The 15917-nt window shown below is 40.6% G+C and overlaps 1 protein-coding gene across 5 annotated transcripts in view; it reads right to left on the reverse strand.

Moving 5' to 3' along the window:
* Positions 1–15917, reverse strand: part of SPOCK1 (SPARC (osteonectin), cwcv and kazal like domains proteoglycan 1) — a 725931-nt gene that overhangs the window by 286542 nt on the left and 423472 nt on the right. For all 5 annotated transcript variants that reach the window (XM_042455316.1, XM_042455315.1, XM_042455317.1 and 2 more), the window contains one exon: positions 4565–4679. In XM_042455316.1, the coding sequence (XP_042311250.1) occupies positions 4565–4679 (115 nt within the window). The remainder of the gene's footprint in view (positions 1–4564; positions 4680–15917) is intronic.

The following is a 15917-nucleotide window of genomic DNA, read 5'->3' on the forward strand; positions in this document are numbered from 1 at the left end:
AAATTTATATAAATTGGGCCATTTTGGTAAGGTGGCCGGAAAGGAAGACTACATATCATTGCCTTTTCATCTGTGTATTTAATGATAATATTTTAATTAAACAGGCCATATTCATCTTTTTCCCCTGACTGTAAAAGTGCCAAATGTTTCTGACCAGCTCCCCAAGGAACTAATCCCACTTTTCAATCTCATTAGGTTTAAAATAAAGGCTTAATTAAAAAAAAAAAACCTCTATGAAAGGCATAGCTGCATAAATTTATCAACAGTGTGAATGTTCCCCTGTTGGGATATAACTTGTAATATGGCTATGGAAGCATAATGCTCTTAAACAAGTTTCTACAACAGTGGGATTTAGAATATTTCTCTTCTTTTCAGATAAAAACTAGGGGGACAGTTATTTATTTATTTACTAATTGTATATATACATGCTGTCTTTCTCTCAGAGTTCACCCCAAGGTAGCTCATATATTGAATCAATTAAAAAAAACTTAACAATAAATTTTAAACAATTAAAAATGCCACATTAAACATTTTAAAGACATACACCCCCACCCATAAGAATTTCCCTGCTTAACATGAAAAGCTTAATTAAAGAATAAAGTGGGATGGGCATGTGGAGGGGTAGTGGTGAGAGGGAGGACTGGCCATGGCCTAGGTCAACCCTAGGACAGTGGGAGGATAAGGTGCAGAGTACATCATGCCTTGCACTTCAGGATTGGAGGTGGGTCTGCTGGCCTGTTTCATAGTGTGGTAGTAAATGACCAGCCTTAGGATGGCAGGTGGTTAGGCCAGCTTGAAGGGAGGGAGAGGGGCCCACATGGTTAGGGTTGGTGGGACAGATAGGTAGTACAGTGGGTTCCTGGAATGGGGATTTCTCCATCACCTTTCACCTTCCTCCTGGCTGGCTGAGAGGATGGGTCAATGGCCATTCTGGGGGTGTGGCCTTAGGGCCATTTTTTGTTTCCCAGATGAGTGCGAGTTGGGTTGGATACCTGAGGGAACTGTGAGTAATGAAATGCAAACAAACAAACAAGCTGGCATTTACATTAGAACCATTGTTTGTCATCACAATGACCACAAAGCAATAATCATAACACAAATACCCCTTCATTGGTAAAAACAATTAATGCCTATAGTCATCTAATGTACAAGCTATGGGGAAACTGAAGCTCTTAATAATGTGTAACTCTCTTTGTGGTGGAGTTTCCCAGAAAATCCACTATGACAGCTGCATGCTCCCTTATCTGCTGCTACTTTCATTCTCTGTGATAGCCTATGCCATGGCCTATGATATTGCAAGGGGGCGGCTTGCCATGCACCCCATTTTCAACCTTACCAGCCATGGCAGGGGTCTTCACAGAGAATGGCAGCAGCAGCTTCACAGTGTGGTGGTGAACTGGCATCCAAACACCTATCCATAGTCACAGAAGCCCAGGTGGGTGCCAGGGGCACGAATGGGCCAGATAAATGGCCAGGATACTATGAAGTTAAGTCATGCTATCTTGCCCGTGCATGTTCTCCCAAGACATCTGGAGATTGCCATGTTTGAGAAAATTGGTCTAAATGAACAAATATTTTTAATTTTTTTGTTTCCAGCCCACATAAATACCAACTTCAGAATTTGCTATGTTGAAATATATCATATGAATAAATCTAGGTTGCTCGTATATTCTAACTATAAGTGGCATATCATGTATAGACTGAGTAGAATTAAATAAAAATGTCTCAACAATTAGGATGTATTTCACATTGCCTTAGCTATAAAAAAAGCAAGGGTCAGATATTTAATATATGGAGAAACTATCTCTAAATGAGTGCTTGGATTTAAGCCAGCTCTTAATTAACATTCTGGCAAAGCAGGAACATAAAAAGAGGGAAACATGGAGATGTACAAGAGATGAGATGAAATTGATTAATGAGACACAGCCCAATTTTATAGGCTCCATGTTCAACACATCATAAAAGAAAATGCAAATAGTGCTTCTAACCCCCACCCCAAAACCCAAACCAAATCCAAAATAGAAATAACTAGCAGTAGCACACTATTTAACTCAGTCCTCCCATCCAAAAATGCTAAACAGGACAGACATAGATGAATTTGTAATGCCCAAGTTCCTACTTCAGTTCTTTAAAAGAGTCAAGAGTCAGAAATTATTGCAATGGTTAGTATCTTTCCTTCCTGAATTTCCTTTTAGGCACAGCTTGGATCAAATACCCTGGAGTGATCCAGATAGTTTTGCATGCTTGGGTGAAATGATTTTATAGCTTTTATATGCCACAGGGAGTTAGCTAACGAGTTGAATTAAATAGTTTTTTGGGGAAAAAAAAGATTAACTCCACTTCTTTTGAGTAAATGGAGTTGTCAGTGCTGTCTACTGCCCCTAGTCAACAGAAGGTTCTGATATGCGGGTTGCAGAGACAGATGTTTCATCTGGGAACTTGTCCAGATCTTTAAAATGCATGTGTACATGCACACACAACATGAGTTTACACTGAACATTTGCCTGTTTGGTCCTCAACAAGGGCTCTAGCAGTTCTGAGTGACTTTCAGGAACAAACGGTTAGATACTTCATGGTTGATGGACTAGAGACTACTATACAGTATGTCTCCAGTTGTTTCAACATCCGGCAAATCTATACATGAATAGTCTTCCTTTTCTCTCTCTCATTTTATTTTCAGAATCTTATTAGCATTACAAATGGGCCCATGAGGCGCCGTCGTTACGCATGAGGGGTGGCGCTTCCTGATGCGCCTTGTCCCTTATGTGTAATGAGTGTGTCAAAATGGCTGCGCCCTATACAGATGGGCACTGCCATTTGGACGTCGCGGACACATAGCGTCCAGACGTCGCACGGTGGAAGTGACGCCGCGAGTGCGCGCCTCACACCTTGCGGCGCCGCTTTTGGGGCACAGAAAGAAGTGCCATTTTGGCGTTTCTTTCTTGCTGTGCCTGGGAACCGCGCAGTTTGGCTGCTGCAGTTCCTGGCCGCAGCAAACGGCAGCGGCGCGAGACCGCCCATTTTGGGTGGTCTGTAACGCACCTAAATTTCTCTAAAAATGTGCATTTTCAACTCAAAGTTAAAGAAAATGTAGTAGTGTGTAGGGTATGTGGGTCATCTTCAGACAGAAGACAAAGGTACAAATTCTCCAGTTTTGAGGAGACAGCTCCAGGAAAGGACCATGTGCAAATCCCCAGTTCACCTAATAGATCAGAAGCCTGCAACAATTTGCAAGCTTTCAGGAAGTCTATACAGTTTGCCCTTGCCTTACACGGGGGATCCATTCCGGACCTCCCCACATAAGGCAAAAAGTGTGTATGCTTGAGCCCCATTAGATATAATGAGGCTCATGAATGTTGCACGGCCATTGGCACGCGTGCCATTTGCTCATTCTCCTGATGGCTTCCGCATAAGCTGAAAGCCGCCTATAGTGAGCCCACGTATGGCACGGACTCACTGTATATTTATTTATTTCACTTACTTTTTCCCCCCTACAAAGGAACCCCCTAAAAAGTCTTTGGCCTCATAAAGAATGGAGACTATTGGATTGCAAAGGAAGTACTTTTTTGTGTTGCAAATGGATGTTAAATTTCCTGGACTTTGAGAATCTCCTAGTTGCCACATGGCCAGAAGGAGAAGGTGCAAGATATGCCCCTCCATACCATCTTAACTTGGATTTTTGATTGGGTTTGCTATATTTGCTAAATAAACATAATTATAATAAAATGACCAACATGGCTACCCAGGATCTTTCGCCCTTAGTCATTGTGGCTCCATGGCTTAACTTTCACTCTGTTCTACATCTACTTTCTGTATAGTAGCAAGTGTTGTTGTTGTGTACCTTTGTGTTGTTTCGAATTTATCACAATACCATCATGGGATTTCTTGGCAAGATTTGTTCAGAGGGGGGTTGCCTTTGTTATCCTCTGAGGCTGAGAGAGTGTATCTTGCCCAAGTTCACCCAGTGGGTTTCCATGCCCAAGCGGGGATTCAAACCTTTATCTCAAGAGTCCTAGTCCAGTAGTCAAACCCCTATTCCATGCTGGCTGTCTATCAACCAGTAGGATAGATTACATGTTTCTTATCCCAAAATAGGTGAGATGGAACAATCCTCATATTACACCTTGACCTGGGAACAGCCCCTTTAGTTAAACTGGGATAGGAGGGGAAATTTGTAACACAACCTTTTGCCTCTTTGCAAAAAGCATTTGCAGTGTGCTGAGAAAAATGAGAAATGATGCTTGTCATTTTTGCAATGATGGATGTTGGGGTGAAAAAGGAAGTCACCATTCTGGCTGGAGCAATCACATTGACCTTTCTGTCAAAGGAAATGAAGCCACCAGCACAACACTTGCAAGGGATTAACATGATTCTTGCAACAGTAGGAAACAAACCTTCACCCCAGTTTCAGGATGAGAAAAAAACTTCATTCGCTCTCATTGACCTTGCGAAACAGCTATATCTAGTTGTTGTCACAAGATCACATTGGTAGGCTACGATCCTGGGATGTTTTCCAGAGCAACCAGAAGTATTTAACTGCAATCATAAATCACCACATCCTTACCTGTGTACTAGCTGTTTGCGGCTTACGCAAATGGCTGTCTCGTAGTCATGAGTGACACATACTTTATGTGGGCTGCACTTTACCTTCAAACATGGGTCTTTGGATGGATCAAGTGCTATTAAAAACAAGATATAGAGAAGTAGTTTAGAAAATTACCTCTTAGTATTCATTAGTCAAAATAATGAGCTAGACTTCTCATGGGGAAAAAATCCATACCACTTTCTCAGTGCATTTATCCTCAGAATTCTGTGAGGCAGATTGTGGCCAGATATAGTCAGTTGGCCAAGATCACCCAATGAGCATTACAGCTAACCAATTGCAATTTTAAGCTAAATCTGCACTGCACAAATAATGCAGTTTGATGCCACTTTAACTGCCATAGCTCAATGTTATGGAATCCTGGGATTTGTAGTTTGTTGTGGCACCAGATCTCTCTGACAAGAGATGGTTAAATACCTCACAAAACTACAAACCCCAGAATTCCACAGCATTGAGCCATAGCATTTAAAGCAATGTTAAACTGCATTATTTATGCACTGCAGATGCAGCTCTAGATCTCATATCCAGGCCCAGGATTCTACCAACTGCCATATCCATTTTGCTGCTAATTACACAGCCCCATTACATGAACTCTTTTGTTTCAACCAGAACTGTTCAGAGGAATATTTCTCAAGTCCACTTCCTATCAGTCAAAGAGGTTAGCTATTGTTAATAGACCCAAAGCAGCACAAGTATCAGTGGTCATCCAGATAATAAATAAAAAAGAGAAACCAAGCTGTACTAATGTCAGAAGACTAAACAGAGAAAAGGGATATATTTTGCATGAAGAAACTAAATACCAGCCTAAATTAAAGTTCTACGCTGATCACTAAATGTTTAGCTGGGATGGGTGTGGGGACTCCTCTGTTTGCAGTATGTATTTTGGATTGAGAAATCTTTAGTAGAATTTATTTTTAAGGGTATGTTAGACCAAGCAAGAGTATTACAGAAAAACACAATACACAACATCATCCGTCTGTCATGTATAGAACTCTGGATTCTTGCCAAACGCTACTGGATCTATTGAAGCAACAATTACAGTCTATTTAATGGTTGCTATTGTGTAGCAGGACATGTACTGATTGCTCAGCCCTATGTGAAACTGAGCAATCCTGCCTTACTACAGTGTATGATTTCCTGTACTTGATTGAACATAACTCCGAAATCAACAAAAACACAGCATGCCGTTTCTAGCCACTACCAGCATGACACACAAATACTAGTGTGCAATGGAGATACTATCATTATCACAACAATTACACTTTTAAACACAGCCTTTTGTTTACAAAAGAATCCAAAAGGTCTTTTGAAACTCTCTTTCTCTCTCTCTCTCTCTGTATGCATGGATATATATATATATATATATATATATATATATATGGATGATGCTCTGTTTCCCAATTAAATATAATTACATTCTGCAGGGCAATGTAGTACCAATATGGCACAGATTTGAAGGAACTAATTAAGCTGTATCACAATCAAACTGGGGCTGTTTTTTCAATGTGACAGAAAGAAAAATCAGTACAAACTGGGAATTTTGCCAGGCTGCAAGGATTAAAACAATTGACATACCCCCAAATTTTCTTTTGGGGCCTAAAACCAGCTTAGTGATGTCTTTCCAGTATTGCAAAGAGGATCTACTATGAAAAGGTCCCATTTACATGTTGTTTGTAGGCCATACACTGAGCCTGCCACATTGACAGGTTAGCCATCTGTGGGTTGGAGCGCCAGTGGATCTTTCTACTCCATATTAGCCAATGGTAGCAGGTAACCAGCAGGCCTGCTGATATGGGTACAGGCATGTTGCCACCCATTAACCAATATGAGCTTGAACTAATTCACTCACTCATACATTCTTCAAAAAGAAACTACACATGTATGTTAGAATATCAACATTTATATGTTTTTTTCCTAACCTAATTGTATCACATATATTAGTAGTATAGAGATCACCTTCTGCCCCACATTGCCAAAGGGGAAGGGGAGCAACCTCATTCTTGTTCTGTCTCTCGTCTCCACATATTCATTGTCATTATGACAGGGGAGTATCCATACACAGCTGAAGGAATGCTGAATATTTCCCCAGACCTTGAACACTTTGGGGTTTCTGATCACATGGAAAAGCTGCATAGAGTCTGTTTTCACACTAACGCTGAACATATGGAAGGGATGTCTGTTTTACAAATTTATTTAACACCCTGCAGTCCACCACCTTGGACACGAACAATGTATGAAAATAAAAACAAATACATTATAGATAAAGCATGAAATAAAATAATTGTTAAAATACAATCGACTTATCTGTAACACCCAAAACCATTTAAAACTGCCATTTAAAATACAAAAGATGAAGAGCACTTTAAAAAAAAAACTGAATTGAAATTTAAACCGGGAGAAGTAAACTGAATTAATAAACCAAGCGATAAGATCCTAAATGTGTGCAAACTACTTTTGTACTTTGAGCTCAGTTTGCAGTAACTAAATTAAGCCAAGGACAATGGCAGAATGTGCAAAGAAGAGAGAGAAACTGGGACATTTTAAAAGCAGCTGGTAAAAAATGTGATAATAAAGGATTAATGCCTGTCAAATGAGGGCATTTGGAGGAAATGGGCACTGAAAATTCCCACTTTCATATCCTACCAGATGTTCCTGTGAATGAGAGAAAAATACCTCATTTGGACCTAGACAGGCTTGTATAGGGAAATGCAGTTCTCCAGAATTAAAGCCATTTAGGGATTTTAGGTCATAACTAGCACTTTGAATTGTTCTTAGAAGCAGACTAGTAGCCACTGGAGCTGTTGTAACAAGAGCATCCTGTTCCCTCTGTCATGGTCAACAGTCTGGGTGCAGATTTTGGGAACTATTGAAGTTTCTGAACAATTATCAGTGGCAAACACATATAAAGTATATTATAGTAATCCAAATCATTTTGTAACTAGGATCCTAAGCAGATGGGCTGGATAGCATGGGCCAAGCCATGCTATTCTGCCCTGGTTCTGGCCCCCAGATCAGTTCCTTGGCTGGTGTGGCAACAGGCAGGTTTTTATATGCCCTCCCATCACCGCCTCATGGATCTGCTACTGACCCCATACCTGACTTCGCTATTGCATCTGGTAAGAAGACCCTTATCATTGCCAGTAAGGGTAAAAACACAGTGCCTAGCTAAATCCATATTCTCAGTCACCCTGTTTTCACATTGGAAGCTGACATGGGGGTCTTTTCATCAGATATGACAGAGGAGGGCACATGGGGCTATCCAGTCTTCCAGCTGTTGCTGTGGAATTTCCTAGAAAATTCACAGCAAACAGCTGGGAATTTTAGACTGGTTTAAAGCACTTTTGGGCTGAAATTGAGCTAGATCTACCAGATCTATGTCTTACTCGCTGGACTATGTCTTACTCTCTTGTCTTGGCCCGGGGTTAATATTTGGTGTTATCCTGACAAGACAATGCAAGGGTGAGCATGGGGCACAGGCCTTTTGGCCCATGTGCACAGGCCTTAAGGCATGTGGCATCATGGCCATTGCTGAGATCTCCAGGAATGTGCATAGACCACACGCTCTACACAAAGAACCACCAGCTACCACAGAAGCCTGGAGTATACTGAAAACTGAGAATCTGTATATTCAGGGAGAACGTAACCCATCCAGCAAATGACACAACTCAAATTCTCTAATCTGCCTTTCAAAAGACCAGGGGAATCTTTCTCCTGTCTGGATGTAGTTTCAGTTTGTTCACCAGTTTTCAGTCCATTCATGATGATAGCCACTTGCTTTAGAACCAAAGAAACTGGTCAGCGTGTTTCATTTCCTTTCACCTTCCAGATGTCTGTTGTTCTCCCTCTCTCTACAGGAATGTTTCTCCCATAAACTGTGCTGGTCAAAATGGATGTTGTTGGACTGCTGACATACATCTGTGGTATGTAGAGAGATCTTGTAGCACCTTTGAGACTAAGGGGCAAACAGACTGGCAGTAAGCACTGGCTTGGGGGTGGCATGGGGGTGCAGCATTTAGATGACGCATGCCCCGATGGCACCCCCAAGCTGGCAGCACACTGCCTGCCTGACTAGATGATGAACAGTGTTGCGGCTCTCTGGCAGTGTGGTGTTCAGACACTGCATGCTGCAAGAGTGAAGAAGAGCTGTGGCAGCGGTGGAAAGGGCAGCTTTTTTTTTCTACCGCAAAAATGAGTGTTGTTTTGCCATTTCTTTTTGGGCCAGAAAAATGCCAGATCAGGACCACGGTGTGGTTGCTGCAGCCCTGATCCAGTGATCAAAGGGGTAGCTTTCTGACACTCTGTAAACTTTTTAATAAATATATTTTCTGAGCCATAAAGATTTCATAAATTCATACATTGATTATCCAAAGGCCATATTGCAAGCAATTTTAGCAATGTCACTTTTTTCTGGCAATCTAACATTGTATTTCCAAAGCACTACCATATGTATATGAGCCATAGCATGGTATGCACAGGGTTCTCACCAACTAGGCTAATCACATACCCATTTAATAGCAGAACTGCTGCACCTTTCTGTCTCATGATACATATTCTCAGCAGTTCTGAAAGGTAAACAAATCCCCCACACTGGCTTTTCTAGATGCTGAAGGGAAAAACAGCATGTCTCTGATGTATGCATATGAGGCCCTGGAATAAATTACATCTGACAAGGATGAATTAGCACTGCCCAGAAAGGAGAATGAAACCATTTGTTAATATAGTTTTCTGACCATACAGTGAAATGTTCTGGAGTTACATCTCATTCAGTAAGAAACACTCACTGGATTTCAAGTCCACTTTCATTCTGCAGTTTTCAGAACCATGCTACTCCAACACCTTCTACCATTCCTTTGCAGCCAATCCCACAATCTCAAGGTACAAACTTCCCCATCAAACAAGAGAAGAACTTGAAATTTGTGTGTTGTCCTGAATTCAACCTGGAGCCTGTATTCCCAGGTTTCATTAGTGGCCAGGAGTGAAGCATGCCAGTTATGTACTCATTTCTTGAGGATTCATATCTGGCTACAGTGACACATGCTTTGATTACATCCTGTTTGAATTATTTTAATACAGTCTATGCGGGGCTACCTCCAGAAGGTCCAAAAACTGTCCTCTTCAGGTACAGCCAGACTGCTGACTTGAACTAGTCACAGGGAACATAAAATATTATTGTTCAAACAGCTCCACTGGCTGCTGGTTCATTTCTGGGCACAATTCAAAGTGGTAGTCATGAACTATAAGGCCCTATATGGCTTAACTCCAGACTATGAAGTTTATTGCACTGGCCCTAAAACGGGCCCAGTGCGTTCTAAAACATGCGCGTGCATGGGCGCGCACGGAATGGGATGGGGCTAAGAACCCCATTTTACCACACGCTGGAATGCCCCCTTTTCTGAGAACTGTTCTAAAGCGTTCTAAAAAATGGCACCCTCTGGAATGGAACAGGGACGCAATTGGAATGCCCAGTGGCAAAGGCGGCATTCCAGTGTGTGGTAAAATGGGGTACTTAGCCCCATCCTGTTCTGTACGTGCCCGCGTGCGCACGCGTTTTAGAACGCACTGGGCCCGTTTTAGGGCCAGTGCGATGAACTCCTATATGAAACCATGGCAATTAAAGTGGTGTCAAACTGCATTATTTCTGCAGTGCAGATGCAGCCCTGTTTACCAGTATCAGTTTCAGCCTCTGTGTCTGCTTCATTATATTTGTAATCATCACCGTTATCATGGACTTCTAAAAACTGAAGTTTTACCCAGACTGAAACAAGCTTCTCTACCCTTTCACATTTCAGTTCATTTCTTGATTTACTGTGGCGGTTTACAGACTGCCAAATAGTACGTCATCAATACGTACTAGGGTTAGGAAGGGGCGGTGCTTCCGCACCCCCCTAACCCTAGTACGTATTGAATACGTACAAGATGGCGGCGCCCTGTTCATACGGGCGCCGCCATCTTTACGTACTGGACGCACAGCGTCCAGACGTGTCGCGCCGCTTGTGACGTAGCGAGCGCGCCCCTGGCGCCTCGCTACGTCGCAAACGCGACGGTAAAAGAAGCTCCATTTTGGAGCTTCTTTTTTCGGTCCGCGCGGGAGTCGGGCTGTCTGAAGGCTCCGGCTCCCCTGCGGACCTACTGGCGGCGGTGGCAGACCGCCGCAAAGCGGCGGTCTGTACCCCGCCTGTGTTTCCAAACATAGACCAGATTCTTTCAGTGCCCCCTATAGGAACAAATGCATCTTGCTCTTGCACTGAAGAGTTCAGTTGCTAAGCTAGGATTTGCTTGTCCTTCTCATTCAGTGCACAGAAATTAGGATAATCTGATAGTGTGCATATTATTTAGAAATGATTTGGAGAATATATTAACACCTTGTCTTAAATATTTTATTTATTGTGCTAAAATAAAACATTCCATAATCGATTTTTTTTCTTTTTTTCAAATTTTCAATTTTTGGGGGGCAACCCCCCCCCCAAAAGCTTTCCCCCCAAATTTTCCCATTTTTTCCCCAGGCCTTCACATCTCTAGCCATGGTTCATGCTGACAAAGGAATTCTGGGAAATGAAGTGCATAAACAAACAAATAAATCCCTAAGCTCTGGTCTTCAGTTGTCTGCATTGCTCTCATGCTAGGCAGTAGAAAAGAATGCTGGGAACTGCAATCTAGAAATCTCTGGAGGACCACATGATTCCCACCTGATGTCAAAAGTGGCATGGATGAGAAAGTGTGGCCAATGGGCTGCATTTTTTTTAAAGAATATTTATCCCCTGCTCTTCTACCACAAAGGCTCTCAGAGTGGCTTATAAATTAAGTAGACAGTTCCTTGCCCTTAGTCTTACAATCTAAAAAGACATGACACAAAAGAGAATGGCAGTAGGGAAGGGGATCAAATCCAGCAGATACTGCCGGTTCCTCTCTCCCTCCAAGGGCAGGGTGGTGGCAGTTGGAATGGAGGGAGGACCTGTCCTCTGCCTCTGAGCTTGGCATGGTGACATCTGGAGTCATTTATATGGGCCCCAGCCCCCATTTTTATTTTTATTTTTGGGAAGATGTATACTCCCATAAATGTATCTTCATCAAGCCAGTGGAGCTTTGAAAGCTTGCATCATGTATTTTGGACATTTTGGTTGGTTGTAATAAAGGTATCACTGTTTTGTGGATTTTGGATGTTATTGTAATTTGATTTATGGGTGATCTTGGGCAAGTCTCACTCTCGCAGCATTACAGGATGCCAGTGACAACCTCTCTCTGAACAAATCTTGCCAAGAAAACCCCATGATAGGTTTGCCTTAGGATCAGCATAAGGCAGAAATGATTGAAGGCACACAACAGCAAACAACAAATATGGCCAGCATGCTTCATGGATGTTCACATGTTACACCCATGTTACACCCTGAATATATTTCATGGGTGTTCATACGTTACACTATACATGTGTTTACACCATGTGTTATGGTACCTTAGTTGTGGAACTCTCTTTGTAAAAAACTATGATTAGCGCTGAAGTTATATTCTTTTGTGGAACAAGTCAAAATTACCTGGTCAATCCCCCCCCCCCCCCAGGCTTTTATAATAGTTCATGAAGCTAGATGGTGTTGTTGCCTATTTTCTGTTTCATTATTCTTCTTATTTATTGTTGTTTGCTTTTCCTAGAAACTTCTTTTAGACAATGCAAGGTCTACTAGGAGAAAGGCAAGTCCTTGTTGCCCTCTTGGGGGTAGAACCTACAAGGTTCCAGAATCTCTTTCTCTTAGTGACCATTTCTCTGCTAGTTTGCTGAATTCAATATTTAATTATTCTCTGTTGCTCTTGTATCATATTCTGTAATTTCAGTGGATTTATTTTATTATTCTGGTTCCACTATGTTACTTTAGCAATTTTTAGCTCCATTTTTCCTGTGTGTCAGAAAAACAAAATACAGATGTCAGACACCAATACATGAAAATATTCATGTACCTAGTCAATGTGGGGAAAGAAGAGAACTCTTACGTTTTATTATGCAAAATCTCTGAATATTCACCAACTGTATATGCATACAGAAGGGATTAGCTGGATTCTAGAACATGTGAAAAACATATTACACAGGACAAATGTTCACACTATGTTCAAATGTTTGTGAGAATTTCTATAGCAGTGTTCCTTCATGGCTTGTAACCAGATACAAGAATCTATTCCTGATTTGTACTCAAAATAATTATTTTGCAATAATCAGTTCTATCCTATTCTATTCTAGGAAATAGATCCCACAATATTGTATTATTTGACACTGGACTAATCTATACACACACAGCTAACATTTGAATATGGAAAAGATTATTAAGGTTATAAATTATATAAATACCAATAAAACCAAATGAGTATTTTATTCTTAGATGCAGAGAATGCATTTGACCACTTCAAGTGGCCTCATTAATTTAAAGAAGTTTAAAATGGGAGACCAATTTTGCAATTCAATGACTAGGAAACTAAAGCAATTATTTGAGCAAATGGAGTTAATTCCTACTGTATACAGTTATAGAGTAATACTCATCATGGATGTCTCCCCTTCTACTGATTTTTGTTTTGTTTGGTGAACCAACAACATCCACAGTTTAGATCAAATGCTAGGGTAAAATGTATTTAGCTGTGCCAATGTGGTTAAAATCAGTTTATAGGTTCATGGTCTTGCTTTATTTCTTAAAGAACTGGAGAGGTATTTTCCTGCAGCCATTAACTTATTAAAACAAATTGGAATAGTTTCAGGGTACAAAGATGCTGTCTTTGGATATGTGAATAAATGTGGTACCCCAGAGGAGACTGCAAAATTACTGTTAATTTATTAATGGATTCTAGAATTTTTATCAGTTATCAAACAAATATAAAAATATATTCCTTGGATAAGAGAATGAAAGCTGAGGGTCTGGGAACTGCTTTTTTGTTGAAATAATGTTTTGGAATAATAAATAATAGGAGAAGGGAAAGTGTCATGATTTGTATGGAACAGTGGATGGAAGGAAAAGCTAGGCTGTGCGTTGGAAATATTTATACAATCTGGCACGGGGAGCTACTGAGTAGCTTAGTTGGAGGAAATCCAGAAACAAAAATGTTGGTGAGTTACTGAAATGTTTTCATATGCTTTACTGCACAGCAAACTGCAAATCTGTTAGCGCTTTCCCCTTTTGGATAGTACATTATTCATATCAGCAACAAAAATGTATTCCGAAACTACAGGTTAGTCTAAGGCAGCTTCCTTTTTATTCAGTGTCCAAGAAATCACTGGTGGGTTGTGTAGAATGGGCCAAGAGCAATACGTTATCGATAAATATTTGCCATACCTATTTTCAAACATCATGCAACTGCAAAGCTGCCCTTACTAGATAACTCTGATCTTCAATGTATATTTTCACTGAATGGGGATACAATTCCATAAATACAGATGTATAATGTAAACAAAAATGTGGGTTACCTATACATATTTGAGCTAAAGGTAGACTGATAGGCAGAAAAGGTTAAAAATATTTTGTTCCATGTTGTATCAGGATGCAGCCATGTTATCTGTCGAAACTGCACAAACACATAAATACAAAAACTCTCCCATGCTTTTTAGTTAGTATCTAATAATAGATACTAGAAATGAGATCTAATAATAGATAATAGAGAGTCATCACAGTGTAGTGGTTTGAGTGTTGGACTATGATTCTGGAGACCAGGGTTCAATCCGGCTTGGCCATGTAAACCTACTGGCTGACCTTAAGCAAGTCACACTCTCTCAGCCTCAGATGATGGCAATGGCAAAGCCCCAAAGTCAATGGCAAACTTGCCAATAAAATCCTATGATAGGGTCACCATATGTTGAAAAAGACTTGAAGGTATACAACAACAAACAACAATAATCTAATAATAAGATATCATACTGTATGTGAACAATTTCCATGTACCCACCATGGTCTAATAAGTAGCAAAATAATTTATCTCCCACCATACTTCAGAGGAACTGAATAGTTCTCAGCAGCAGCATGATCAGTACCTATTCTAGTGAAAAATAAAGCATCTCCAAAAGGGAGACTCTACTATTCTCATCTCTATTGCATTTGGGTCCTAGAATGTACAGGGATGCACCTTGACACAAAAATAAAAGGTGGAATTTCTTTTTGATTCTTTGGCCTTTCCTAGGAATGGTAACCACTGATCTTTTCTTTCATTCTTGGTCACACGTATACAAGACAATGACCCTTCTCTGGCAAGGACAGAACCTACAATACATTTTTCTGAAATATGCTAATGCCAGATCATGCTCCATTAATCAGTTTCTAGGAGCAGATGCTCATCATCTGTTGGGAAAGAAGACCCATGGGAGTCAGATCAAAGAGAAACAAATCCTGTATTTTGTTATCATGGCACTTTGTGTCCTAAAGCAGTGAGTGTGAAAGCTTTGAAATGAACAGTTACAAATCTAGATGCATAATAAGAGGGAAGGGAGGCAAGGGAAGAGCACAAAGAATTATTCATGCAGACCTTGTTCGGCAATGCAAATAAGTGCTATAATGAGGTGGTACAGCAGCTTACCCTGGCTACATGGCAACAATTACCTTGTTATATTTCACTCTGATAAAAGGATAACAGTTTTGTCAAAAAAAAAAAAAAAACCTCAAAGGAAGTACCCTTTACCACTTCCCTTTACCAAGATTTCATCAATTCATCATCTCATATTTCAAATGAGGTAACAGTTGTTGATGATGGTGTTTTTAATCATATGTGTGTTGTCAGCCACTGAAACCCACTGGGTGGCCTTGGGCAAGTCATACTCTCTCAGTCAAGAGGAAGGTAATGGCAAACCTTCTCCGAATAATTATTACTGCCCAGAAAATCCTAGGAGAGGGTCGCTGTAAGTCAGAATAGACTTGCAGATGCAGGACAACAACTGTTGCCATCAGAAACCTGTGAGACCTATATTTAGGGATGTAATTCTTCTCAAAGGTAGCAATGAATAATTTCAGCAATTTTCTTCCCAGTGTGGGAAAGTCTTGAAAAATGATGTGATTTTTGAAGGCTATTTGGAACTCGAGAGTTACTCTTGAGGGGGGGGGGGGGGTAGGCACATGTGGTTGTTTTGCACAGAAATCAGCCACTTCTGCATGGACTATAAAATTTCAATGCAGAAATATAAGACCTGCACAGAAAGTGTTGTTTTCTATGAAAATCAACCATGTGTAAATATGATACTGAATAAATCCCCAGGGGAAAAAATACAGCATTTTCTGCATAGGAATTAAAATTGCTGTATTGAAATGTTATTTTCCACCCAGAAAAGGCTGTTTTCTTCATGTTTAATGCTGATTTCGTT

This window comes from Sceloporus undulatus, chromosome 2 (assembly GCF_019175285.1).
Source record: "Sceloporus undulatus isolate JIND9_A2432 ecotype Alabama chromosome 2, SceUnd_v1.1, whole genome shotgun sequence".
Classification (NCBI taxonomy): domain Eukaryota; kingdom Metazoa; phylum Chordata; class Lepidosauria; order Squamata; family Phrynosomatidae; genus Sceloporus; species Sceloporus undulatus.